This window comes from Pogonomyrmex barbatus, unplaced genomic scaffold (assembly GCF_055798465.1).
Source record: "Pogonomyrmex barbatus isolate J1 unplaced genomic scaffold, ASM5579846v1 scaffold29, whole genome shotgun sequence".
NCBI lineage: Eukaryota > Metazoa > Arthropoda > Insecta > Hymenoptera > Formicidae > Pogonomyrmex > Pogonomyrmex barbatus.
Genome location: NW_028297126.1, coordinates 105,408 through 132,046, shown reverse-complemented (window position 1 = coordinate 132,046; position 26,639 = coordinate 105,408). Strand labels below are relative to the sequence as shown.

At 36.8% G+C, this 26,639-nt stretch overlaps 2 protein-coding genes and 1 long non-coding RNA gene across 12 annotated transcripts in view; 2 read left to right on the top strand and 1 right to left on the bottom strand.

Annotated features, from left to right (window-relative positions):
- The window catches only part of LOC105424386 (Kinesin heavy chain 73), a 35,632-nt gene extending 28,623 nt beyond the window's left edge, over positions 1-7,009 (top strand). For all 5 annotated transcript variants that reach the window (XM_089078718.1, XM_011634584.3, XM_011634583.3 and 2 more), the window contains one exon: positions 2-7,009. In XM_089078718.1, coding sequence (XP_088934844.1) covers positions 2-90 — 89 coding nt within the window. In that variant the 3' untranslated portion in view covers positions 91-7,009. The remainder of the gene's footprint in view (position 1) is intronic.
- A 9,411-nt stretch (positions 7,010-16,420) lies between these two features.
- The window catches only part of LOC105424383 (Matrix metalloproteinase 1), a 22,494-nt gene continuing 12,275 nt past the window's right edge, over positions 16,421-26,639 (top strand). For 4 of the 5 annotated variants that reach the window (XM_011634577.3, XM_011634576.3, XM_089078726.1 and 1 more), the window contains exon 1: positions 16,421-17,375. In XM_011634577.3, coding sequence (XP_011632879.1) covers positions 17,241-17,375 — 135 coding nt within the window. In that variant the 5' untranslated portion in view covers positions 16,421-17,240. Of the gene's footprint in view, positions 17,376-17,401; positions 18,547-26,639 lie in introns of those variants that run through there. The other variant, XM_089078727.1, reaches the window with a different exon arrangement.
- On the bottom strand, positions 18,389-20,194 carry LOC148936171 (uncharacterized). 2 transcript variants are annotated; one of them, XR_016139711.1, is made up of 2 exons: positions 19,989-20,194; positions 18,389-18,988 (listed from the first exon to the last, which is right to left on the bottom strand). It is a non-coding gene; the product is annotated as an uncharacterized LOC148936171 (long non-coding RNA). The 2 variants fall into 2 exon arrangements; XR_016139710.1 differs by lacking the exon at positions 19,989-20,194 and adding an exon at positions 19,781-19,941.

Below are 26,639 nucleotides of genomic sequence, written 5' to 3'. Positions count from 1 at the left end.
GGTGAAGGATTATATTCCTTGCACCGAAGTCGCAGTCGAGGAGAAGGCCTCTCTACTACAGGTACACGTTCTTTTCCACGCGGCAAGTAAACGGATCACACACTGCTTCACCATTACTTCGTGTTAATAAAAGCCACCATATAAGTATCCTAATTGCTACATGCCTATATGATATGTGTAGCAGCCAGCAATGTTTCAGTCTTTTAGACCTTAGGGCAGCTATGAATTATTGAAATTACTATAAAGTAATACTTGAAATATTAGATCGTTAATGTATATCACACACAAGACATAGGATATTTATGATCCGTTATATCCTATGAGCAGCGTATCCACTTCGCTATTCAGGTAGAGAGGGAAGAAGAGAAGTGGCATAATTGGCCCGTGCATAATTGTCGCCATGTATCGAAAGTCAGCGATGTTTATGATTTTAGCATTCCACGAGTTTATTTTGACGACTGGTATTAACATCCGCTTGTTTTATGCCAGAAAAAGAAAGTATACTTTGCGAGATTTAATTGTACATTCTAAACTAATCAAAAGTTAGCAAGACATCTTTTCTTTTACTCTCTCGGTATGTCGATCAGAAATGTATGCGACAATTACAATTTGTACATATTCCACGTAATGATATTTTGTATTTATGAAATCAGCCGTGTTGACGCGATAAACACGATAATACACCGATTAAGTCTTTCTGTCGTTTTTACAGATCATTGGACGATACACTTTCCAAAATTACTTATATGGTAATTTATAGATTGGAAAAGTGTGTGTGTGTGTGTGTGCCCAATGAAAGAATAAATATCGGAAAATGTGTTTCGCATACACATATTTTACCGCGTTATGTAGATTATTTAAAGATTTTATATGTATACAATTGTTTCATATATTGTATTTTTTTAGCGCGCGATCCGTTAAGTTCCTTTTTATTGTAATATACATCTTTTGTCAGCGTTATCCCATCACGTGAACATGACACGCCTTAATTTATACACTGCATTTGAAATGCGTAATGCATTTTTGAAGATTGCAAATTGATTCTTAAATATCGTTATTAAATTAAGAAACAAATTGCAAATTCAAAAATATAATATCTAATAGAGCCGCAATATTAGGTTCATAGATTTAAGTAGTAAAAAGTAAATAAACGAGCTTGTTTCATTGTAGTAATTGCATAGCACCTGTATTCAGCTGCGTTTAGCTTTTTCATCGATAAATATTTGGGTCTACGTTACTTGTTTTATTCACGCACAGCACGGACGTTAGAGCGGACAATTTATATATATATATATCTGCCATATCCGGTAACGTAACCGGTTTTTTGCTCATTAATGAATTACTTTTACCACTTGAAAGAATTAAATAATTCGTCTTCATTTCAAAAGTTACTACATATGTAACCACGTCTTGCGTGAAATCAAACGGTGAAAACTACTATATTTTTCTCTTACTTTACGAAATAGTATGTGTCGTAAAGAAATATGAAAAAGACAAAAAGTAAACAATTAACCTTTAAGGTAACTCATACATTCGCCCAAATTGTGAAAACAGCTCCTGTCCAATTAGAACAATACTTATATTACCAATAATAAATATATTACTGTATGTGTAATATTTATGGAATATATAATAATAATAATGATAATGATAATGATAATGATAATGATAATGATAATGATAATGATAATAATCGCTGCGGCGCACGGTTTCCTTATCATGGTAGACAATCCACCCAGTTTTGCGTATGAAAATGATCTCTGCGAGAAGGAAACCTTGCAATTAGCGGCATCTGTCCATTTTTAGTAATCGAGATTGTTGAGGAAGGAACACAAATTAAGAGTCCACATGTCACAGTGATACTACATGCCTGCCCGGCATAACGTGTTAATAAATTGTGCAATTTTTCATCACTACGCGTCGATTCTTCGGTTCTTGGTACAATGCAATCGACACTTGCATTCCTTTCGACGTATTGGAACTCGTGTATCATCTGTAAAGCAAGATTTATTCTTGCCGTTTCTACTTTGTGGATACGCGGACAGCATACAATGTGATGTAAGAAAAATGGCTCGAAATCCGATCCGTATCGTACACAATATTTCCATTGCGTATCTCTATATGTTATCGATCAGTTCTTGAATAGTATTTTTTCCAAACTCTTTATAAGCCGATTACATTTAGACTAATGTTGTTTTTTCCCACAAAACACACGCACACATACAGAGAGAGAGAGAGAGAGAGAGAGAGAGAGAGAGAGAGAGACAACACGAAAGAAAATATAAATAAAAAAGAAAATGCGGAGAAAGAGCGGAGAGAATGATAATCTCGGAACCACCTTTTTAATCGCGGCCTTACAAGTGGTCTCGATAGCAAAATGTTATTATTTTCTTGTGTTGTCGAGAGAAACAATGTTCGAAAAGCTGCAGCGGAGCACATAGCATTGACAGAGCTTACACAGCCTATTCCATCCCGCAATAAGATAATGTCCATTTTTACCGTTACAATTGTCTAAAGATAATTGTTCACGCTATACTTTGTACCCTAAACGATCCTAGAATATATTTTCGACCAATCGGTTTTACGAATGTCTCTAGAAGACTTCCGAGTTTAACATTATCCGCGATCGCTGCGAATGGCACGCGCTCACGGTCCAAGTTCCAAAGAGTCGCACGGGAGGGTCCATGATTTAAATCGAGTCTCCTAACTATGGCTGTGAAACCAAGCGATATTTTGCTGTTCACGCTGCTCTCTCGTTTTTATCCTCATTAAAGTATCAGACGCGCGGAGCGCCGAACGAGTTATACGCTCGCGTTCTTGTGAAAATATGAGTATTGCGAAATCGAAACGTCTCGAACGGCTGCCGATTAATTATGTAAACTGTTCGTCGACGTGATCATTGAACGCGAATGCACCTTTAACGAAGGGTACAGCTCGACAACAGTTTATTTTCGACCGTGATCTTTCGCGACACCGAAGTACCGAAGTACGCAAGTACGCGAGCAAAATACAAAAGCACCGCGCGCATCGAACAAATTTTAAGGATCGCGTCGACAAGACGATCGAGGAGGATTATATTTGTCATAAAGAAAAGTATCATCTTTATGCCAATGCCAATGTATATGTTTTTTCAGGATGTCAAAAGTTCCCTCCTTGCCCAACGTTTCTCTTTTTTTCTCTCGATAACTTCTCGAGCTTTTCTCTCATCGAATTACACTCGATCGTTTCGCGTAACCCTTAATTGTTTCGCCGCTAAAACCATCTATTCTCGAAAGTGTCTTGTCGATCGCATTTGTCAGCGGCTACGCTTCAGCATCGTCAATTACACGAAAAAGTGCGAAAGTACATAATATTGAATTCGGAACTCTTCTAAAAATCATGTCGCACCGCGAGACCGTTCGAACGGTCATTACGGATGTAAAATCTACATGTGTATATGTATAACATGTATAACATAAGCCTCGAGATTGGTGGTTATATTTTAATGTAATGTATAAAAAACGAAGGAGTAGAAACAAGGAGAAGGAGTAGAAACAAGAGAAATATCCTATCAATAGACAAAGTATGCGTGCGAAGAAAAAGTGAGGAAACATCTGTTCGCACTCGTATGTTTATCGACACAGTAATGTAAAGTAAGAAAAATTAGAAAAATTAGCGAAACGTGCACCTGCTTCGTCTCTCCTCCTCATTTCGTCTAGGCACATATTAAATAGATACTTTTCGTCGACGACGATGCTACACACACACACACACACACACACGCACACACACACACACGCGCACACACACACACACACACACACACACACATGTTAAGTTTGTGAGAGCTTTCACGCATTTAACTCGATGTGATTAAGTAGGTGACTATCGAGCCGCGATACGTCATAAACTGTGGCTGTCGCTTGAAATTAAGAATTCAACTTTGACTCGTTGGAGACATCATCACGCGTCGTATCGCATCCGTTTGATCCACGTCGATTCCGTATGCTTTTAGTATTTTAATCACGTCCGTGGACGAGAGCTCGTCTCGTTCCCTTGAGGAGTGAAAATGTAACCGTAACCGTAACGATCATCGTTTGTCGATCATCGATAGATCTATGATACGCATAGATTAGAAATCGCGAAACGATTTTTCGAATCGTTGATATACCCCCGACGATGATATATCGTATAAATATATAATAATAATAATAATGTTCTGCGTCACGCGTCAACAAGCTTGCTATTCTCATCGGCGTAGCTCGAATCCACGCCGATGAAATGAGGAATGAGGAATCCTCGTATGATAAACAACGCGTCACGTGAATCAAACGGACCTGCATTTAAATCTGTATCACTTAGTTTAAAAAGTTGAAAGCCTCCGAATCGATACTGCTTCTGTCTACTTCGTTGTTTGCGCAACGCAAAAAGTTGGAGAGGAGGTAAAAGGCCTTTTTCGGCCTCTTACAAGAGCGATGTAAAAGGCCCAAGTGACGTAGATAGTTTCAGTCGATCGGGGCGATTTTTCTGCTGTAAGTGTGTAAAGCTTCTGCCAGAAATCTAACAAATGAGTTGATACAGTTGATACTAGATGATAAGGATTTCGGGAATTCTCTCCTAGATCGATAGAATGCGCTGTGTCATTTGATCTGGTTGTAGATAACCGGAAATAGGAAAGCCTATTTTTGCATTGTGTAATTAAAGACAAAAAAAGGTATCTAGCCGGTTTGTATTCACCGAATATGCATTTGAATGGAGTGTTATATAAAGCTCCGAGCTATTATACATAGAGATAATTCGTAGGAGACGTTGACTCAATGTCAATGATTCGTATATAAAAATGATTCATATTATTAACATTAACATTTTATCACGGATATGCTTACGGATGTGTTTATTACTTATTTCTTCTTACCGGCTTTTGCAGCCCCGCATAAAGTCTCGCATAAATTTATCATTTCGTAATTTCATATCTTTCTTGTTCTGCTGTCCGATATAATAGTCTTTAATAGTCTAGTTAAGGCCGTATTACATTTTTATAATTATATTTATTGCGATATCGCGTAATATTCACAAATTAAAACTGCTCTAAAAAGATTTTAAATAGTTAACTGGCCATTGTTGCGTTGATCGTCGTTGTACGAGATACGACAAACGATATCGATATCGACTATCGAATCTGAAAAGGTATTCACCGGATCAGCAGAACATCATTCACGGAACATCATTCTCGAGTGTCACGATTATATAAGTATAATTGTAAAAAGCCTTTCCGTACTCGTGTATTCATAAATAGTAAATTACTTGGTAAATAGTGCAATAATTTCCGGCAATTTATACGCCATACGCGGTAAGATGGCGAAATATTTTACATACGAAAATTCAACTCGAAATGAGAGGATCTCACACACACGATCGTAAAACACAATGAATTCTGATATGTTTGGTAGACGTATCTAAAGACGTGTATCACGAATCACATAGTTGTTATTACGTCAAAGAAACGATGTTGTGTCGTACAGTTGGGAACGAAACGCGAGTCGATCAGATTCGCGAATTGTGGAACGCAAAATGTGAAAAGGCGCTTGGGTGATTATTGGACACTTATTTTGCATCGCATTTTGCACAGCATAGCAATCCGACTCGCGTTGTTGTTGATGCGGCACAATTTAAATTTCGATACTTAGAACGTAGATAGCGATTCAACTAGTAAGTACCTCTGTGTGCACTGGTGCTGGTATGTATTCTGGCATAATATACTTAGTGTTTACTTCTCTCTGAATGTGAATTGCATGAATTGAATGTATAATTAATTATAATTATAATTCTATATAATTACGGCCCGTCTAATACATGTGTGCTACAAAAATTGATACGGTTCCAAATTTCTCGTTCACATTTTTTGAAATTTAACTCCGAAATTTAAAATGGTGATGGAACTGAGAGCGTGCGCTTTGTACCTCGATGAGATATCAAAAAATTTGCCTCGCGCGATAAAATTAATAAAATTGTAGCGACACGAATGTTTTCAGAGCGCGTAATTAAATTATTCAGCAATTATTATTATTTGAAAATTGTCAGGCGGATAGATCAGAGATTTCGTTTCTTTCCTCGACTCCTTCGTGCTCGGATTGAAGTCAAGTACAAGTAGCATGTGTCGAGATGTTTCTCTTGTAGTCTTGCGATTAGAAGCTAAGTTTACAATTATCGGTTAGAAGTTAGGTTCTGCTATTAAAAGGATCAAACAAACAACATCACGATCAAAGATGTCAATGATCATCCGCGCACGATTCTTACGCGTCACTACTAGAGGCATAGATATACATGCATATCCAGTCACACGCGTACGCACTAGAAGCATGCCTGCTTTAGCGGCACTCGAAGAAAAAGCAAAGGTAACAAGCAAACAAAGAAAATGTAACTAGCGATACAGTATACAACGTGTATATACCTGTGTGTGTGTGTGTGTGTGTATGCGCGCGCGCGCGCGCGCATACACACGTATATATACATATATATATATATATATATATATATATATATGTATATATATATTTCATGTAATTCTCTTTCTAACGAAAGCTATTCATCTTTTTTGTAGCTGCGTATTAAACGTTCTTATTTGAACCGACGATTACCATCCTTTGCCGCGAAAGCAAGAATGTATTTTCGATCTCGTAGGCCAAGAGCGCTAATTATTATTAATGAAAGATACATTAGAACTGTGTCGTCGAATCAAGAAATGATTATTATGTAATAGTATTATTTTATAAGCAGTCAATAATATTACGATTCATTGAAATAAGCTAAACACCGAATCACCTCTTTCTCCGAAACTCTCCCATTTGTGAAAAAGTATTTTTATTTCATAAGCTCGTTTTGTCTCGAGAATACCTATACCTCTATTGTTAAATAATATACATACCGCGATACATGCATATAGAAGCTGATACAAGTATCATTCTTAACAATAAGGTGTGTACATTTTAATTTTTATGAATATAATAAAAGTATAATTTAATGTTCTAAATGTGTGTGCGTGTACTTGCATGATCGATCGAACCTTGCTGCGATCGAGTTGCGACTCTGGTAATGACTTGCCTCGCTCGTATTTGTTACAAATTAATGTTTCATTCTAAGGTGCATATATATATATATATATATATATATATATATATATATATATTAGACTATATGTATATATATATATATATATATATATATATATTTATTCACAATATATATTTACAATTACAATAATCTCTACTATAAAATTAAATATTCTCTCCTATTTTCAATTTCTTTTATTATTTAAGAAAGAATATTTTAATAATTGATGATTACAAGTACACAGTCGCGATACCTCTCACATTACATCGAATTATCATATATATATATATTTATAAATGATATAAATGATTTAAAGAAGAAATTATTATTGATTTATCCTTTAGAACAAAGTGATATTCGCATGATATTAGGAAACAAATCACAATTCAATTTTAAATGTCGATTTAATTAATTAATTTGCACGATTAAGGTTTAATTATGTTAAATATTTAATGTTATGCGTTTTACGTTTAATCAGATTAAGTATAAATTCGTAATCGTTTGATGCGTACAAATCTGTTTAATTAGTTATTAATATTATTATTAATTTTATCATTTTTTATTATTGTTGTTAATGTTGTCGTCATCAGTATCATCACCATTATCATCATTATTATCATCATTGTCGTTATCATTATATTGTTGTTGTTGTTGTTGTTGTTGTTGTTGTTGTTGTTATTATTATTATTATTATTATTATTATTATTATTATGTGTTTTACATTTTACGCTTCATTGTACGTCTCGATACGTATAATAATAAAGTTTCTTATAGTGGAAACCATTTGTAACTTTGACACGCATTATTTTTTTCTAGATTTTGCAGCGATTTTTTTGTATTCTATAGAAATAATCTATAGATCTATAGATCTATAGTCAATTCTAATTGCTTTTAATCGAAAATTGTTGGAATCTCGACGTTTTCGTAGAAAAATTCTTAAATCTTATCAATTGAACGATACGTTAGAATCGTGTGGTAATAATGGAACACTCCGAATATTTGCATAACAAACAAGAATGGTTTTACGTCTATGTGAATTAGCCATACAGGTTTCGATGTATACCGTATAGTCATCTAATTTAAATATAATGGGATGACTCCTGCGGGAATGTCGGTGACTCTAGTCGAAGAATTCTTCAAGGTCCTTTTTGTCCTCGGAAACGCGTATAAGAGGAGGTAGTCCTCTTCTCTACCGCAAACAGAAACGCACGCGCACGCGAGTGCACTCGTGCGTTTTTCCCAAGAGGACTTACTGAAGAGCGGCTTACTCGATGAGAGATGTCTGCAATTAATATATCTCTTTAGCCTGGCCCTGACAATCATTATTCATCTCGATAAAGAGTCGTACGTTAATAATGGCGATATTTGTTGTTTGTCACTAGCGCATGATGCATATTTCAAAGTAGTATCGTAGTGGTAATGCATTCGCATTAATTTCTCCAGTTAAATAAAGTGATTTATTAAAAAATTAGACGAATTAAAATATACTTTCCTCCGGATGAAAATTTACAGTACATTCGTAGAATGCCCAATTCCAATGAATTCGAAACTGAAAATGAAAGAGATGTTTTCTGATTTGTGACTCACGAGTTGCCAGTTTGAGTTCGCACGGAAAGAGCAAGAAACGAGTTTCCATGAATAATAATTACGAGATACTTGAATTAAACGCAAGCATCAAAGCACAAAGATTCTTTCATCTCAAACCTGCTTCCAAAGATACGATATGCATTCAAAGATGCATGGTCAATCGCATTTTCACGTATAGTATATGCGGTCGTTTCTTCGATCGTGCGATGTTACGAAAGTACGAAAGTAAAGTGGCTGCGGTTACTCGTTTCATGAATTTGTACACCGTCGAATGATGTGAAAGTCAAAATGATTATGTTCAATTAAATCAAAGTTAAGGGTCTGATATAAATCTACGAATAAATCTACGAATTTCTCGCCGGTCGTGGGAAATAGTTTATTCAATTATTTGCGAGTCGTAGTATGAAATCTAATGTTAATTCTTGATGTTTGTTTATTAAATAACAAATCATTAAGGTTGTATAAAGAATATATTTAATATTTATATGCCATTTAACTGAGACGTCGTTAAACAACTCGATTTCTTCACATACGAGACTCGGGATGCAACAAAGCTGACTTATTTTATTTCTGGGAATCGTCTCAAGCATTGACATTCAGCAGCCGACGGAATAAACTCGGATGTAACGCATGCCCCTCTTTTGCTTTCACATCATGGCTATGTTGTCTCCTGAGCGTAAGAGAGAGACTTCAAGCTGCCCTTTTCTTCTCATTTCCCCGTCTTTTCTCCCTCTCTCTCCCCCCCCCCGCTCTCTCTCTCTCTCTCTCTCTCTCTCTCTCTCTCTCTCTCTCTCTCTCTCTCTCTCTCACACTCTGTCACTTTTTTTTCGACGCGGGCGAGTCGCGAACGTATATTTCGCAAAGCTGCGCTGCGATGAAAGAGCGTACGCCTCGAAGAGGACGGGATCAGTGAACCTACCCATGGTCAGCACCGACCGTCGCGTCGCGTCTCCGTCTGCTCTTGTCCTGGCAGATGAAGTATACATAATATACGCGCCATAACGTATAAATACGTAGTGCCAGCTTTTTTCATGACGCCAGTAATGTGCGACGGATCGTAAAAGAGGACAAAAGAGCAGCCCGCGCGCTTTATTCTGCGTGCGATGCAGATGCGTACCTCGAAACAATGTCTTAGATTTTTCGAGATTACACGTGCGGGACTGCTATTGTCTTTATTCTTCGTTTTCGACAACAATCTTCGATAAAATTGCAACGGGGAAAAGACGCGAGCGACTTGACAATTCAAAATAGAACATCTTTCATGGATCTTGGATATTCATATTCATATTCTCGAATTCATGCATCTTCCTCGCTAATTGTAAGTGCATATTCGATGAAAAATCCACGCGTGAATATACCAATTGTATTGATGCGCGTGTATTGATGTACGATTTCTTTGTAAGCGACAAAAGAAACGGCTCGTCAAATGTCCCATCCTACTGTCTTTGCTGCCTTCGTGCAAGCGATGAATTCTACGAAACTTTTCAATAGATAATTACACGATTGTCAATTTGGCGAAAAAGTCATGTCGAGTCTTGTCGAGTGCGGAGGGGGGGGGGGGGGGGATAGGTGTAGGATACGAATGGTTGAGCGAAATGTAATCATACGTGCGCAAACCGTAATCAATCGCGTACGTACGTAGAAACGGAGAAGCCCAACCGATAGAGCGTGTTCCTCCGAACCTGAACTTTGCACCGTAGTCATCCGGAGTCTATCCTATCCGGCTGCGCCTCTCTTCTCTAGGAAACGTCGTGCCGCACATGTAGCATCTGTATATCGCCACAATGTGCGTTTCTTCTTTCTTTTTCTATAAGTCGCATTAAAAACGCAGTAAAACCGCAGTAATCTTTATTTAGACGCGGTATACACCGCGTCAATTACTATATAGTATATACATACATACATACCGAATACGTGTGTTTTGTTTTTGCGAGCTAGGATCACTTTTAACGCTCGGGAACGAAAATACGCTTTCGAGTACGCTGAATTACAAAACTGTCACAAGAAGAATATGTTTCATCGTGATGAAAACGTAACGTAAAAAAGATTGAAATTTGATGCAAAACAAAAAACGACTTGGAAATCTGTAAACATAGTAAAGCGCGCCGTGCGCTGCGAACCGAGTGCTGACACCGGTTGCGACAATTTTCGCTTCGTGAAACGAAGCGTGGAATTGAAATCTAGTCGTCGGATAATTGCGACAAAGTCATATAAGCGCGTCGCGAAATCGACCGCGCCGCATTTTTCTCGATACAGTCGCTTTACGTTCAAATGCTTCTGTCAACATCGATCTAGCGAAAGAAAAATAATATTTCGGCAACTATTGAATTCGAAAGCTCAATAGTTGCCAATCCAGGACAACTCCATCGTACCTTGTGTACGCCTTTGTACGCTTGTATGTACGCATCGCTTCGACGTACGTATGACGATTAAACGTTTTCTTTTTCCGATTTCGGAAGGCGGAATGGCTCATCTTTTTCACATGGAAATCACAGCGGATCGCTGTGATTACAATAAACATAGTGGTGAAGATTGATTTTCTAGTGTGCAGATTTCCCTGTGCAGATACACAAAGTCATTTCGACTTCCGTCGTCCGATTGTGCAGAAATTTGCGAGGCGAGCAACTGCAGGCATCACGTGCACGCTCTCGTGACACACGGTCGCGTGTATGCACGATGACATGATTGACCACGCTTTTTCGTTGAAAATGCTTTGAAACGCTACATCGCATCTTTGTAAGCAAGGTGCATCCGTTGAATCGTTGATCCGAGCGAGAAAATCACGCGAGTGAGACTTGTGCTTTTATTCATATTGATTCATATGTATTCAGATATGTATTTACTCTCGTAATTATATCTCATAGAAACTCGTTTCGTGCTCGATCAAACGACCGACAACTACTCTGACTCAGAGAGTCAGAAATTATTGATTCCGTTTTTAGTTTTCAATAGTTTTCACAGAATCCTGTACGTTCCGCGAAGATTGAAGGCGTGTTACCAATTGATTAACTTTCAATTTTTCCATCTCGAGAAAATTTCACATTTGATTTCGCCAAGATTCTATTGACGATTTACCTCGCGATCGAAGATTACGCGGATATAAAGCCGCGGATGTCGAATTAAAGAATCTCGTTTAATAGAATTAGAGAGTCTCGTTTAATAGAAAGATGGGGCAAAAACATCTCCGTCGAGATCCGTCGCAGATTTTTTTTTCTGGCATCGATGGCGCGCGATGACCTTTCGGACGATGGACGCGGTCCATCGTGCCGCATGTGAATCAAACGGGAAAGGGAAATACGACACGTAAACCTTGCGCATAATTACGCCAACGATTTTCGCATAAGAATGATTTATTATCATAGCATTTCGAAGGCGAGTCTATACAACGTTAACAACGTAATAAGGACAATCGAGCGCGATATACGAAAGTGCGAAAGGGCGAAAGGATACGAGCGATAGTAAGAAATTCCGTGGCAATCTCACGATTTTTCATCAAAATTTCCCGTATAAGGATCTTTGTATAATGGTCAATACAATTTTTTGCTTTAATTTGCATAACTGACTATACGATATATCATAAGCATAGAAATTAGATTAGACGCGATTTCGTGAGCTACCAAGTCACCAAGCTACCAAGCTACCAAGTGAGTTACTAAGTCAAACAGGAATTTCATCAGGTTCCTGCGAAACTTTCTACCGAAAGTTATTTTCGATATCATCGCGATTTACACCCCGTCTTCCGTTTTTTTTTTTTTTTTTTCCGAATTTACATCCTGTAGACGTTTATAATCTCATCGCAAAATGAAAAAATTTTTAGGAAAAACAACAAGATCCTCTTTGTAGATTGACTACAATGTCGGAAATGATTGCTGGGCAATTCGCTGACTCATCGATCGCGAGGAAAGCACCCTTCGATATTTATCGGTGCGAACATCGGTATTTCCATATATCGATCAAACGAGAATTAAACATGTTTAACAAAAGTATCCAGTAATTATGTTTCTCTGCTCGCATTTTTCGTAAAAAAATGTACAAAATATTGTTTTGTTCCAAAATTAAAGTACCATTTGTTACTCATTGTTACATTGTTACTGTTCTCATGTAACTAAGATTAATAAATTTAAACGTGAATTTAAAGGAATGATTCATTTATCGTTATCGTTTATCGCAATCGTGGAATTTTTCCTCACGAATATATGTGATATATACTACTTGAGATTTAATCGATAGTATAAATCTTTATAAGAGAGCATCTCTTTGAATGATTTTACGGGTTTTTATGGATGTTACTTCCGAGTATTGGCTTCTTTACGAAGAAGCCATTCGTCGTGATGAATCACATAAACGCACAGAGAATGAATAGCTTTCATTAGTAGTATATAATGATTGGTTTCCGCGCAGCCTGGAAATATACATCTCGCACATATAATTCGTATAACACACTCTTCCTGCTCTTTGGAGAGAAAAAAACTCGGTATCACCTACATTTTACAGAGTATATACATACATCTTTATGTATATATATACATACATCTTTATACATTAAACCCAGTTAAATAAAACAAAAATTATCAGAGTTTAAAAATTGTAGGACTAAGTAATAATCTTTTAATTTTCCTATTTATATTAATATCATAAGTATCATATTAAGTATTGAAAAATATGTCATTCGAGACAAAATGTCACGAATAATTAGTGAATCTATCATGTCAATGCAAACACAATCAAGGATACTACAAATCATCTAGACAAAAGTTTTGCATTGACTCTCTAGAGAGAAGAAAGATCTGAGATAAACTAATAGCACTAGCCGTCATTCGACAAGATAATATCAATAATTAAAATATATGTATAGAGATATATATATTTTTGTTTTTTAATATACTCTAGAAGCAACAATTGCGTTAATTGTTATAATTAGAAATGAGATAAGCAAAATCCAGTGCAACAATAGCTTTGACCTTCATACAGGTAGATATATTGATGCTGAGAAGAACCGAAGGGATCAGGCGAATCATTGGATTGATAAACGATTATTGCGGCATATGCAGCTTAACGAGAGGGAGAGGATGACGAGAGAGGGAGAGTGAGAGGGAGAGGGGGGAGGGGGAGAGAGAGGGAGAGGGAGGGAGAGAGAGAGAGAGAGAGAGAGAGAGAGAGAGAGAGAGAGAGAGAGAGAGAGAGAGAAAGAGAGAGAGAGAACGGGGACTAAAGCGTGCGGGATATAATTTTTGGGTGCGGCATGGGGGACGCGATCGTCTCGAGCTGATGTCTTCGTCGACCTCAACGTCCACCTCTCTACTATTTTTCTCTATTAAAAAGCAGGCATTATATCTGCCCTGTCCCAAGGACTAACCTCACGAACAAAAATGCTTTTTTGATGCTCTTTATAATTATATTATTTTATGTATGTATGTGTGTGTGTGCGTGCGTGTGTGTGTGTGTGTGTGTGTGTGTGTGTGTGTGTGTGTGTGTGTGTGGGCGCGCGCGCGCGTGTATGTGTGAATGTGTGTATATAAAATTAATATACAATATGTCAAATATTGAGAAATAAATGACATTTCGTGTTGTAACGTTCAGACAAATTCCTTACAACTCTATTCAACAATTATACATGAAGTGACATGTACCACACATGATATATATTCATTTAATGTATATTTGCGCGATATTACTTTCCAAAACAAAAAAACAGGTTTTAGTACCGGTTTCTTTTCTACAAACAGTTGAAACATTCCGTATATGCAAAATTTTTTTTAAATCAATAAATCACGAAATTTTAAATAAGATTATGAACGGGATCCAATCTTTAAATTTAAAAATCGAAGAACTGAATCGAATGCACACGTAAATTCTAAATCGCAAATTCGTGCATCTTTGGATTATATTGATAGATTATACATCTGAGTACTAAAGATGTATCGTGCATTTTATCCTTTGTCAAGATAAAAATGAAATTTTGCGAAGCAAAACACTTTTCTAACGTACGCATTTATCGTTCCGAAATCAAATCGTTGGACTTTTATTTGCGTGTCAAAAGATCATTACACTCATATTTGAATGGAATGACGAGAATGAAAAACTTTTCATTCGCGTAAGAAGAGTTTAGCGAATTTATAAAAGATTTGAAGATAATGATTGTGGATAAAATCAAAGAAGGAAGAAACCTAAAGATTTTTTTTCAAATTAAATCAAACGAAAGACGAATCGGAGAAGAAAAGAATGACATATCTTTATTTGTTAAGAAATAAAATGCAGAGCGAGAATCGCGCGCATTTAAAAATTCGACGCTTACTCACTCGTTCACTTTGCATTCATTCGCATTCAAGACAAGATTCGTCCACGAGACTCACGATTTTAATTAATATACATAGATATCCTTTGTAACAATGACGTGTCGATAAACCAATTGATAAGTGGAATATTCTCAAAATTTATTATACAACAGTACTATAATTATGGCAAAATTATTGATCAAATTATTACACTTCACAATTTCAATGTAAAACCTTATTATATTAATTTACATCAAAATATTCTTTCCGCGTAATACAATAAATATCTTGAAATACCACTCTTAAAATATCATCAAGCGCGCGCACACACACGCACACACACACACACACATTAATCTAACGCGTTAAATCAAATCTAATGCAAACCGACTGAAAAATAACTTAAATCTTGTTGCAAAGGTTCATCTACATATGAAATTCATGCATCAATCCTGATGTGGAATCGAGTCTGCGGTCGTCGGCATTGCTAAAAGAATTCTTGAGAATAGAAAGCAGCCTAAAACCCGAATGAGTCACAGAGTTACTCACGCAATCTCCCGAGATAAAAGTTCCCTTCAAAAAAATATTGAGAATCTTTATATTTAAACATATAATTGAAATATCATGCAAGGATCGATTTGATTATTTGTCGCGATAATAGATTCGCTCCTCTCGTAATTAATGATTGAAGAAAATATGTGATAAGAGTGATACCAATAATACTGTATCTTAACCTTTCCCAAACGGGAATTCGGGATTCGTAATCATTTGTTAAAAATTAAGAATGGATCATTAACGAAGGAAACGTGATATAGAGCCAGCTATAGACCTTCGCTAAAATAATACGACATATCATCTAGAGTTGTAATCATCGGATTACACACCAATGTTAAGAATTTCCATTACCCGTTATCAGTCGATAATGCGATATCAACAATATAGACATTCTCCTCTTTTTTAAATCTGAAGTCTCCTACAACAGAGCTAGAAATTCTCAAGCAAGATCGAGCTCTATAAATTTTGATTCAAAACAGGGCAAACAAGTAGCATCCTATAATTATTCAGTTTCTCAACTGTTTGTCGTTGATAGTTGAACGGCAATTCGACTCAATCTCGATTCAGTAATAACAAGTTAGAGATAAGACAAATATTATAAAAAAATTATTATTGTAAGACCTGTGATGTTTCGTGCCTGTGGTGATGGTGAGTAAGGAAAATATTTCGAGGAGAATATTTGAAGGAGAGATTGGGAATAAAATTTGTATTTTCTAAAATTTCGTAAAAAATGTTACCCTATCTGCACCCGATCTGATCACTATTGTGCACGCGATGGCAGCAGCGTTGCACATGTATCCTACGTGCACGTGTAGGAGCGCCGTGATGCGCGCGAGTGGTGACCGTGGCCATCGCCTACCTATGGTGGGAGATCTCGATAAAAGTCAGTGGCAGACTGATTATGATTCAGAGTAGCGGTGGACTCCAGATAGAGCAGCTCCGCATACCCGCGCGCTTTTCGTCGATTCTCCTCTTCCTTGGCGTGGATCACTTTGACAGTGATTTATCCTTACGCGTTATTATCAATATCGACCTTTCTTTTTCCTTTCCTCCCCTCTCTCTCTCTCTCTCTCCCCCCCCTCTCTCTCTCTCTCTCTCTTTCTCTCTGTTTCTTTTTTCTTTTTATTCTTTTTCTTTTCCTTCACTCCTCGATCTCGAGGATTCGATCGAAACGAGCACAATCTCCGCACAATCGGAGAAGAGGGAGGTCTCTCTCTGTCGGACTGAAAATCGAACGAGGTGCATGCGAGACGCGTACACGCGAGCCGAGGAGTCACGCTCGAAGCAACAGAGCGAAAGAACCCCGTGGCGAACCACGAGATCGATAGTGTTGTGGCAACCGCGTTTAAGACTGCCCTGCCAAACGGTATTCCGTCCGTAAGATACTGGATAGTGGAAAACAGCTGATATCGAGAGAATCTCTCTTTCCTTTCGCAAAATTAATACGAGCGATAACGACGAGACCTCGATTTTCAAATCGTGCACACGGGACGGTTTTCCTGGAGAGAGTAATACTTTAATTAAAACTTTGGTTAAATCCAAAATACCTATCTCATCGATTTCACATCGTCTTCCTCGCGATCACGATTCTCGACGGTACGACGGCGTGTTTTACGACAGCAGGGAAATCGACACGTGCAACCTGTGCATTCAGTGTTCTCCAGAGGAGTGTAAAGAAGCGAAAAAAAGTCACGGTGATCCATTCCATAGTGGAAACTTGGCGTTATCGAAAATATGACGAGGTGGACCGAGATAGTTTCACGTCTACAAAGAGTTGATGGTTATCTGATAGCGATAACGCTTCTCACTTTATACGTGAATACGGAGGCGGTACCAACCAATGTCGTCATCAGTGACACCACTGCCGCGGTAAGAAAATAACAATTATCATTCTCTTTCACACCAAAGGCAAAAATATATATTATATAATTATAATTATATTTCTCACTGTGTGAGGAAATTAAATTTCAGTTTTATCAATTCGTTTTCGATATGCATATTATGCAAATCATGTAGCGAGTTTGCCTTGCAGCGGAATTTGCGCTCCGATATTCGGAAGAAAGAAAATTAATGATTTATGGGAAATTTTGTAATGTAATTATGTACTCTTCATGCGCGATGCGTCATATATGAGTAATGCAAAATCGCATTGCACATATGAATTCGCGTTGAGACGACGAGCAATCCGTGGAAAAATGTTTATCTCCAAACGCGATATGCGATTACATCGGGTATCGTAGATTAGATCTTTGCGATGTACAATGTCTGAACGCAATTCCTTGATACTACTATAACGAATCACATTTGGAGCATTTCTCGCGATTACCGTAGGAACTTTTGTTTCTCTCTTCTGCATTGTCGCGAGTAAAGTTAACACACATACGTGTTACATACATATACCGCGAGTTCTCTGTTAAAATGTTAAATCACACATTTGACGCGATTAAGAAATTTAATTGTCGATTTAAGTAAACGCACCGAAAAATCACTCTTTGTTATTTAGCGTCATTGAACAAGTAGAAGAAACGCGAAAGATATCTGACATTTACCTATTCTCAATCCGATGACTCTTCAACAGATAACTTGAAGAACAAAGATTCAGATTCATTTTTAAATTAATCAAGCGCGCGCGCACGTGTAGATGCCCAAAAGCCAAAATCTTAATCCTCGCGAGAATAATAATATTTAATAAAACATATTGCTGTGTTACGCGTCATCGCACGATACACTTGTTTATACGATTATAGAAAAGTCATTTGTAATGTCAGACGGTAATTATCGCGTTGGTGAGTATGCATATTTAGAAAAAAAAAAAAAAAAACATATCGCTGCGTGTGCTGCAAAAATTATCACGTTAATGAAACTTTACACAAACAAAAACGTTTTATCCTTTTCAATAATCAAAATCTTGTACTTCAAAGATCATAAGGTGACATGAGATTGGTAAAATTCATTTTTTTCGTCGATAATCGGACAACGTGATCTTGACGATCCAGTCCAACGTTCCAGTTCTCGGCAAGATGCCAAGTCATCTAATCCCGTACGTATCTTCCTTTCGTTTTTTTTCTCGTAAATTATACTAGGAAATTGTAAATAATGTATATACCTCAACACGGAAATACACTCTGTGGAGATCGCGTATGTTGGCCTTTGTCACCGCGATCGTCATCGGATTCACAGTCTGAACACGGATCACGGACCGGTCGTCATCGGAATAATAAAGATCCGATCATAGATATTCTCATCTCTCGCTCGATCTAGCGATCGTTCGTTCCTTTACGTTCCTTATACCTTTACTCTTTTAAGCCAGCGGCATTCCTTCTTCCATTCCGCATATTATGTCGTTTGTTGAAAAATAATTTTTGCTTTGTAGATGAAGAATTACATTGCGGTTTTAGAGTCCTTGACAAGCCTTTGTGGGGATTTTCCGCCACCATCGTATAAACAGCAAAATGTTACCGTTAAACATTTTACAATCCAACCTAAAATTCAACAAATAACAGGATTTCTTTATCACGATCGAAGACTCATATCAAGTTCGAGTCGAGTTTGATATGACAATAGGGTATTTATAGGGTTCTTTCTAGGCAAGTCAAATATATCACGTCGATATCGCTATCCCAGCACGACGCGGCGTTTCGACAGCTTTTAACGTACGAATCGAAGGACAAAGCAAAGCTACGCGGCTGTTGCACAAGACGAAACATACTCATTTGTTCTCAAGCACGAGCGATTAGTAATCGAGCATCACGCGCGTTGACAAGAAAGACAAAAAGCCAAGGTACATAACAGCGGCGTCGCGACGCGTCGCGCGTACGACAAACTCACCGAGATATACCGGGTAATACCTAATACCTATCGATAAGACACGCGCCGGCGATCTTGAATCCAGAACACACATTCCCCGGCGTCAGAGATAATGAAACTTGGATCGCTTTTTTCTTACATTACAATTAAATAATCGGCTTTCATCCTTGTAAGCCTTGAATTATGTAAATCTCAAAAGAGAAAAGTGAAAAAAATAGATCGAAAGAGAGATTGACTCGGAATAAAACGAATAACGGGAAATAATTGACAGCGAAGTCGCATGAAGGAATTGTCGCGGAAGGAGTGAGAAATCATCGGCTAAATTCAAGAGACAACAACAAGACGTATTAAAGATGAAGTATTTTCAAATTAGTTTGTGTCAAATATATAATAATAATAATAATAATAATAATAATAATAATAATAATAATAATAATAATAATAACAACAACAACAACAACAACAACAATTATCATCACCGTCGTCGTCGTCGTCGTCGTCGCGTGCCAAAAGTGACTGTCTGATCTCTCGACGACTCGAAACCGCTATCTCTATTTCCGCGAACGCGTCCCTGCGATTTACGTAAGCCGACACGTGGAATTTGCACGTGCCGTCGTTCGTTATGTAATACACTAGTAGTTGGTTATTCTAAAAATTGTTCCCGTTGTACTGTACCTGTAACTGTTAATCTTAAATCACTGAAACGTTCGTTTCTTTCCCGTCGTCGATATTATTATTTCCTATCGTATCGCATCGTTCCGAATTCTTTGAGCTCTCTTATTTATTTTTTTCTTTTTTTAAGTAAAACGCAGTTGTAAAATTAACAAATGTATCGGGCATTATATACGCATTAGCATCAACTGACATTGACAACGGCAATGTTGAAACTCGAAACTTCGAATACGTCTTATCGTCGATAGAAAACAAGAAAACTTGGCATTTGTGTCGTTCGCACCTCGATGACTCATGCGACTCGCATCGACTTCACTCGCGCGTTACTTGCGAACTCAACTATTTTACTTCCGTGCTTGTTGAATCAGCAACTTTTAAGGTCTTTTTTTTATGAATCACTCGCTCTCAACATTCATCATTTCTAATCTATGCTCACAGCTGAAATATTGTTATCCGAATTTGAGATAATAATGTTTCGCAAGCAAATAAATGACAAATAATTGACAAACACCAATGTTAACCGATTCAATTCTTTGTATTCAACCGGTCGATATTTGTCTATAGTTTGGCTTGTGGGGAATTATTGTGGGGAATATAAAAAGAGAAATAAAAAGATACACGCAATGTCACAAAGAGAGAATTGTCAAATTATTCCGTAATCATAATCACGATAAAATCGATTGTAAATCAATCGCTTTTCTGTCGATGCAACGTGACGAAACAGCGATAGATAAAATCATTATACATAAGTGTCGCGAGCATTTCTCGAAGTAATTGATATTATTTATACTCGACTCGAATATTACTATCATGACATGATTCAGGAGAGGATAATTTACATATCAGTTTACTTATTGTATTAATATACATTTATTTTAAATACAGAATTTTGGATTTTTGAAATCTTTTAAAAATAATGTAATCATGTATTTTAGTGTTTCACACTTCTCGTTTAAATCGTTCATTTGAATTTTCTTCTCCGAAATTTAGCTTACGTCCTTATACTTTCAACTCAGAAAGGTACTAAAGAGCTACTTAAGATTACATACGGAAAAACATATTGTACAAAACAGCGGTAGATGATCGGAGAATTATTTTTTATATTCCAACAACGTTCGCAAGAGAAGAAGAAGACGCGGAATACTAACGATACGGAATACTACTCGCGTTGACAAAGACCTCTTCAAGGTCGGCGCTACTCGATACTTTTTTTATGCACTCCTTCCTTTTATTTTATGACCAACTTGCGTACGATTTTTACGACTCTATGGCATTTAGCGATCAAAGCAAAATTCCTTGTTGTTTAGAATCATATATTTGTGAAATTGACAAAGTTCTTTTCTCGTTATTGTTATTTCACATTAATAATACATGTGAAATTTCTTTCGATAAAGATCGAAACAGACAAATAACGACGTGTTCTCTCGTTAGAATGATGATCGATTTAATAAGAATAGTAATCACTTTTCTAATGATGCTTACAATTAGTATAACAAATCAATGTAAACGCGTGCAATTCTCGTTTCGCGTGTAATTCTCAAAGATTGGAAAGGGACATCCACAAGAGATGCGTTATTTGAAACTGAAATTTGTAAAAATGTCAAACTAAAAAAAGAATACATGAAGATTTAATTGGAAAACCAAAGCAAGGAACAGAAATTTTTTTCCAAATTAAAACATCGAAAATATGCAATCTTGCGTGCACTTTAATCGAATCAAGTTAAAATATAACCCACATTAGCCTTGATGCATGTCGAATTTATAATGCCCTTACAATTGCGAGGAAAGGAAGCGTTATATTTTGAACGTTGCAAAACAAAACTACATCTACGCTAAATTAACTTTTTAAACCTATTCATTATCTTTTTGTCGAGCTAAAGTTGTATTTTCAGATGATATCACAGCTAAATATCGATCGTGTAGCCGACAAGTAGAAATTTTATCTATATCATTTACTAGCTTATGTGGAAAAAGATGTTGATTGGAAAAAATTGGTATTTATGCGCAATTTAGAGATAAAGAAAATGTATTTATATAAATGTAAAATAGATATCGTTATGAGAGAGTCCTGTACGAAAATCATGTGTGATTTATGTCTGACACGTTATTCGTTATTTCTCGTCAAGAACTCGTCAAGAAAAAAATGAACACGTATAAACGGTTAACCAAGCTGTTATCGTTGATAACGCGACAAGATAAAATACGGCGCGTATACGAACGTGTATACGAATATACGTGTACATAATCATTTAGACGCATTTCACGTACGCATTGGATACTCAACTGGATTTAATTCTAAGCATAGTTACCTTCAATGATTTTCAATGAAATTGTGAAATAAAATTAATAATCACGAGATGACGATTATAAAACATAGAAACAATTAAATGGAAAATTGAGCAAATTAAATTTTTCGACACGACTACATTAGAGAAATAATCCTACAATAGAGAAATAAGCCTTAAACCGCAAAAAATTGACCGAACGCAATCGATTATTCTTCTATAAATCGACTGTGATTAGCCAATTTCTTACGGTTTAAGGCTTATTTCTCTGTTGTCTAAACGATGCCTAAGTGTCGGTCCACAATAAGTATTTAATCTTTAAGTCGTAAGAAATTGACCAATCATAGTCGATTATTCTTTTCCAATCATATTCGATTATAATTGGTCAATTTCTTACTTCTTAAAGCTTAAATCACCTATTGTGGACCGACACTAATGCGCGATGTCTACAATGAGATTTTAAGGCGTAAGACTTAAGAAATTGGCCAATAACAATCATAATCGATCATTGGCCAATAATGGCATCATAATCGATTTATAGAAGAATAACTGATTGTGATTGATCAATTTCTTAAGTCTTACGTCTTACGTCTCATTGTAGATGTCGCTTAATATCATGCACATGATTCTATCCGGATGAACCGGTATTCGGAAGAGATGTTATGTTTCGAAGAGATAGAGTCGTCCGAGTTTTCATTAGCATAAAACACTTGGCCTTTGCAGCATCCTGCCATCTACTAATTGTACAAGTCGACCTAGATACTCATTTTATCTATTTTCGTTAGCATTAGACAAATTTTCAATCTACTTTGAGAGAGAGAGAGAGAGAGAGAGAGAGAGAGAGAGAGAGAAATTAACAATTTATTAGCTTTAATTGCCAGCATCTTTGTAATATCTCGATTGTCGAATTAGAGATATCGTTCAGAGAGATTAAACACCGTATATTACAACTTGCTGCAAAAAAACAGTGGTCACGATACCGCAAGTAACATGAAATTTTAACGATCAAAAGTCATGGGAACGATACATTATACTTGATGTACCAAGTAATGCTTGTTCTTGTTCGAAAAGATTAATATACACCGAGAGGAATGTACGAAGAGACATACGGAAAACTTCTTTTCTATAAAAATTACATGTATAGCAATCATCGTAGCACCGTTTCAGATGACAATTGTATCGACAATATTAAATAACTCTGCAAAACCAATTAGCCATTGCTAATCTGCAGCTACTTGATGCGGATTGTATTTTTATAAAAGAATATTATCGTATTATGTTATACCTGGGACGAGACACGGATTCAAGGTAATCCGGCTATAAATATTCATGTCTAACACGAGTCTCACTACAATAATGACAAATTACGATAATGGCATTCACAAATTTCAAGTTTTGTGAGCGTGTCTACGAGAAATTTGAGCAATAAGAAATAAGATATTTATCTCTTGTACCAAATTCGTCGTGTTAATTTGTAGATAATGACGCGAAATTATTTTAGATAAAAAAATTCATACGGTATTCGATGACGCCGTTTAATGACGGATACTTATAGCTTTTCTTTTTTTAAATAGGTATGATATAACTTGAAAAGGAAAGAAGATAATGAATGATAAATTTCTGTTAATTTTTTGTCTACAGACAGAATAATTATCTTCTGGTAATACATCATTTCTCTTTTCGTCGCGAAAAAGTTGAATGGAATTTTTTTCTCCTCTGAGAAGAGGTCAAAAAAGCTTAGAATAAAATTAACAGATTAAATTTGACAGATAATCATGCAATGTAGGCGTTGCGTTCTTTGTAATGACACATGGTACGAAGAGAGATCTACTTCGGTTATACTTAGCAGGCTATTCTGACACGATTCATGCGATCATGAAATATAATTGTAACCAAGGTTTCAATCAACGTATTGTGCATCTTTCCGCGCGTACATTTCCGATTACACAAAAAACATCCGGATAATCATCGCGCATATGTGTACCTTCCGTGTTCGAAGTCTATAATTGTACATGTAGTCTTCCTTATGTTTAGTTATCAAATCGTTACAATTTACTCAAAGTTCAATGAGCAATTAAGATAAGAAAAGAATATTTGAAAATATGAAAGTTTCATGCGTACATATATATATATATGCATATTTGCGCTTATATATCCTATTTATTTTGTTAACATGCGCATACATGAATTCATGTATACAATTATGCAACATCACATAGTATACAGGCGCGCGCGCGCGCGTGCAATCGAAATGACAGTAAATCCGTTAATCATCTCGCTGTGTACTTCACCCATTCGTAATTAATTGGAGATAATCGCTGCCAATCGCTGCCGATCAACATCCACTATCCACTATTCGCTAGAAGGACCTTGAATTCCAGCGACACTTCTATCGCGGTTGTGCCAAGCTGAGTCATGATCGAATACGCGGAAAACGCATCATTTGGCTGATTCAGTTGCGCCGTAGTACAGCATATACTTTACAACGTGTGTGTGTGTGTGTGTGTGCGCGCGCGCGCGCGCGCGTGGTGCGTGTGTACGAATGAGGAAAATACACACGCACATACATATAACATATGCATGGACAGATGGAAAAGAGAGGTGAGAAGGGAACCATTCACCCGCGTGACACACGTACGTGAGTACGGGTACACTCCACTTATGTTCATTCATAAAAATCTCAGCCTTCGCGGAAGCTGACTCGTATAGAGTGAATTACGAAATTTGTGACTCGTAGGAACATTGAATCATCCCATTCATTCGATCGAAAGGAAATACGATGGTCAGAAATTGAGCGTTATATATTTGTCCTAGAAAAATTTCCATTTAGTTCTACGAAAATATTATAATATATATCAACGAGATATGGCTCGAAAATTCCATACAAGTTCCTTTCTTTTACACACACACACACACACACACACACACACACACACACACACATATATATATATATATATATACGTTGCAAAATTTGTTAATGGAATTTCACTTCTTCGAAGAAACAAGATTGAAAAACTATAGGGATATCTACGACATAACGATGTACGTACAACGCGATAAAAACAACTATTATGGATATTAATTTCAAAATATAGCTACAAGCAGCTGCAAAAGTTTAATTTTTGTCTTAAAGCATGAATCAGCGACCCAGGGTTACTCTCGGAAACTCTATATTGCTCTCAAAGGCGACAAGGATGCACGGAATTTTACTACTGTGAAAATATCTAAATGAGTATACCCTGTTACGTGCGCTTTTCCCTACAACGACATGACTCATGCCATAACTTTGGCAGTTATGTTACGAATCATCTCTCGTGATAGATTTATATCGATCCAATATTCAGAAACCAAATTTGATTCGAGTTTTTTCCCTAAATCCGTATAATTCATCACGCGAGACAGAGTATTGTAATTTTGCATTAAATTACGGAGTCGTATCACCTTGCTTTAAAGATTCCTCGCGCGATCTTGAGGTAAAATGATTTTATTCTTAACGCGGTGACATGATACGGTGAATAGTACAAAGGAATCAACATGTTATGAATTGCTTTCGTCTTCCGCCGTCTGGCTCGGTAATGAATACACGATATTCCGACGTTCGTGATGCGATTCGATCGATGGAATATTAATCAGGACGTAAGCTTGTTGTTGTAGTTAAATAACAGTAAATTCCACCGTCAGTTGGGTCAGTCCCCTCGGTCATCGTTACTTGTCTAATCCATGGTCTAGGAACACGAGATACTTTGGTAATTCTCGCGTGACTTGTGCCGGAATCGTTTGCGCAATAGAAATTTACGACGATTGTCGGATATTTTGCTTACATCGTCGACGCATCGTATTACATGCTCGACGACACGTCGTCGTATCTCCATGTAAATCCGTTCCCTATAAATATATAGATTTCAATATTTCAAATTTTTAATAAATATTTTAAATTTCTTATGAACTCTGAACTGGCAGTTATGATCCGTATTATCAAATTATATTTCCTTCAAATTAAAATAGCACAAAATTGATAACGCTATCAAACTCTTTGCCATCATCTTAGACGCATTATAGGAACATTAGGAGAACAGACGTACGTACGTACGTACGTACGTTCGTAACGTGCGCAATGGCTCATCTTTTACGTAAAGTCTAAAATCAATAAGTACGGAGATAGCGTTGAAAGAATTGACGCGATAGCAAATCGATTAGCTAATTCCCCACGCAGCTCGTGTTCCCCCACGAGCTCGCCGTTCGTCCTACAACGTTAGAAACGATTACTCGTCAAGATTGCGAATTTTACGCGAATGTAGAACGCGCGCGAGAGAAGCAGACGGTGCCTTCCGTGCCCGATATAAGGGATGAGTCACTTTTAAGGAGG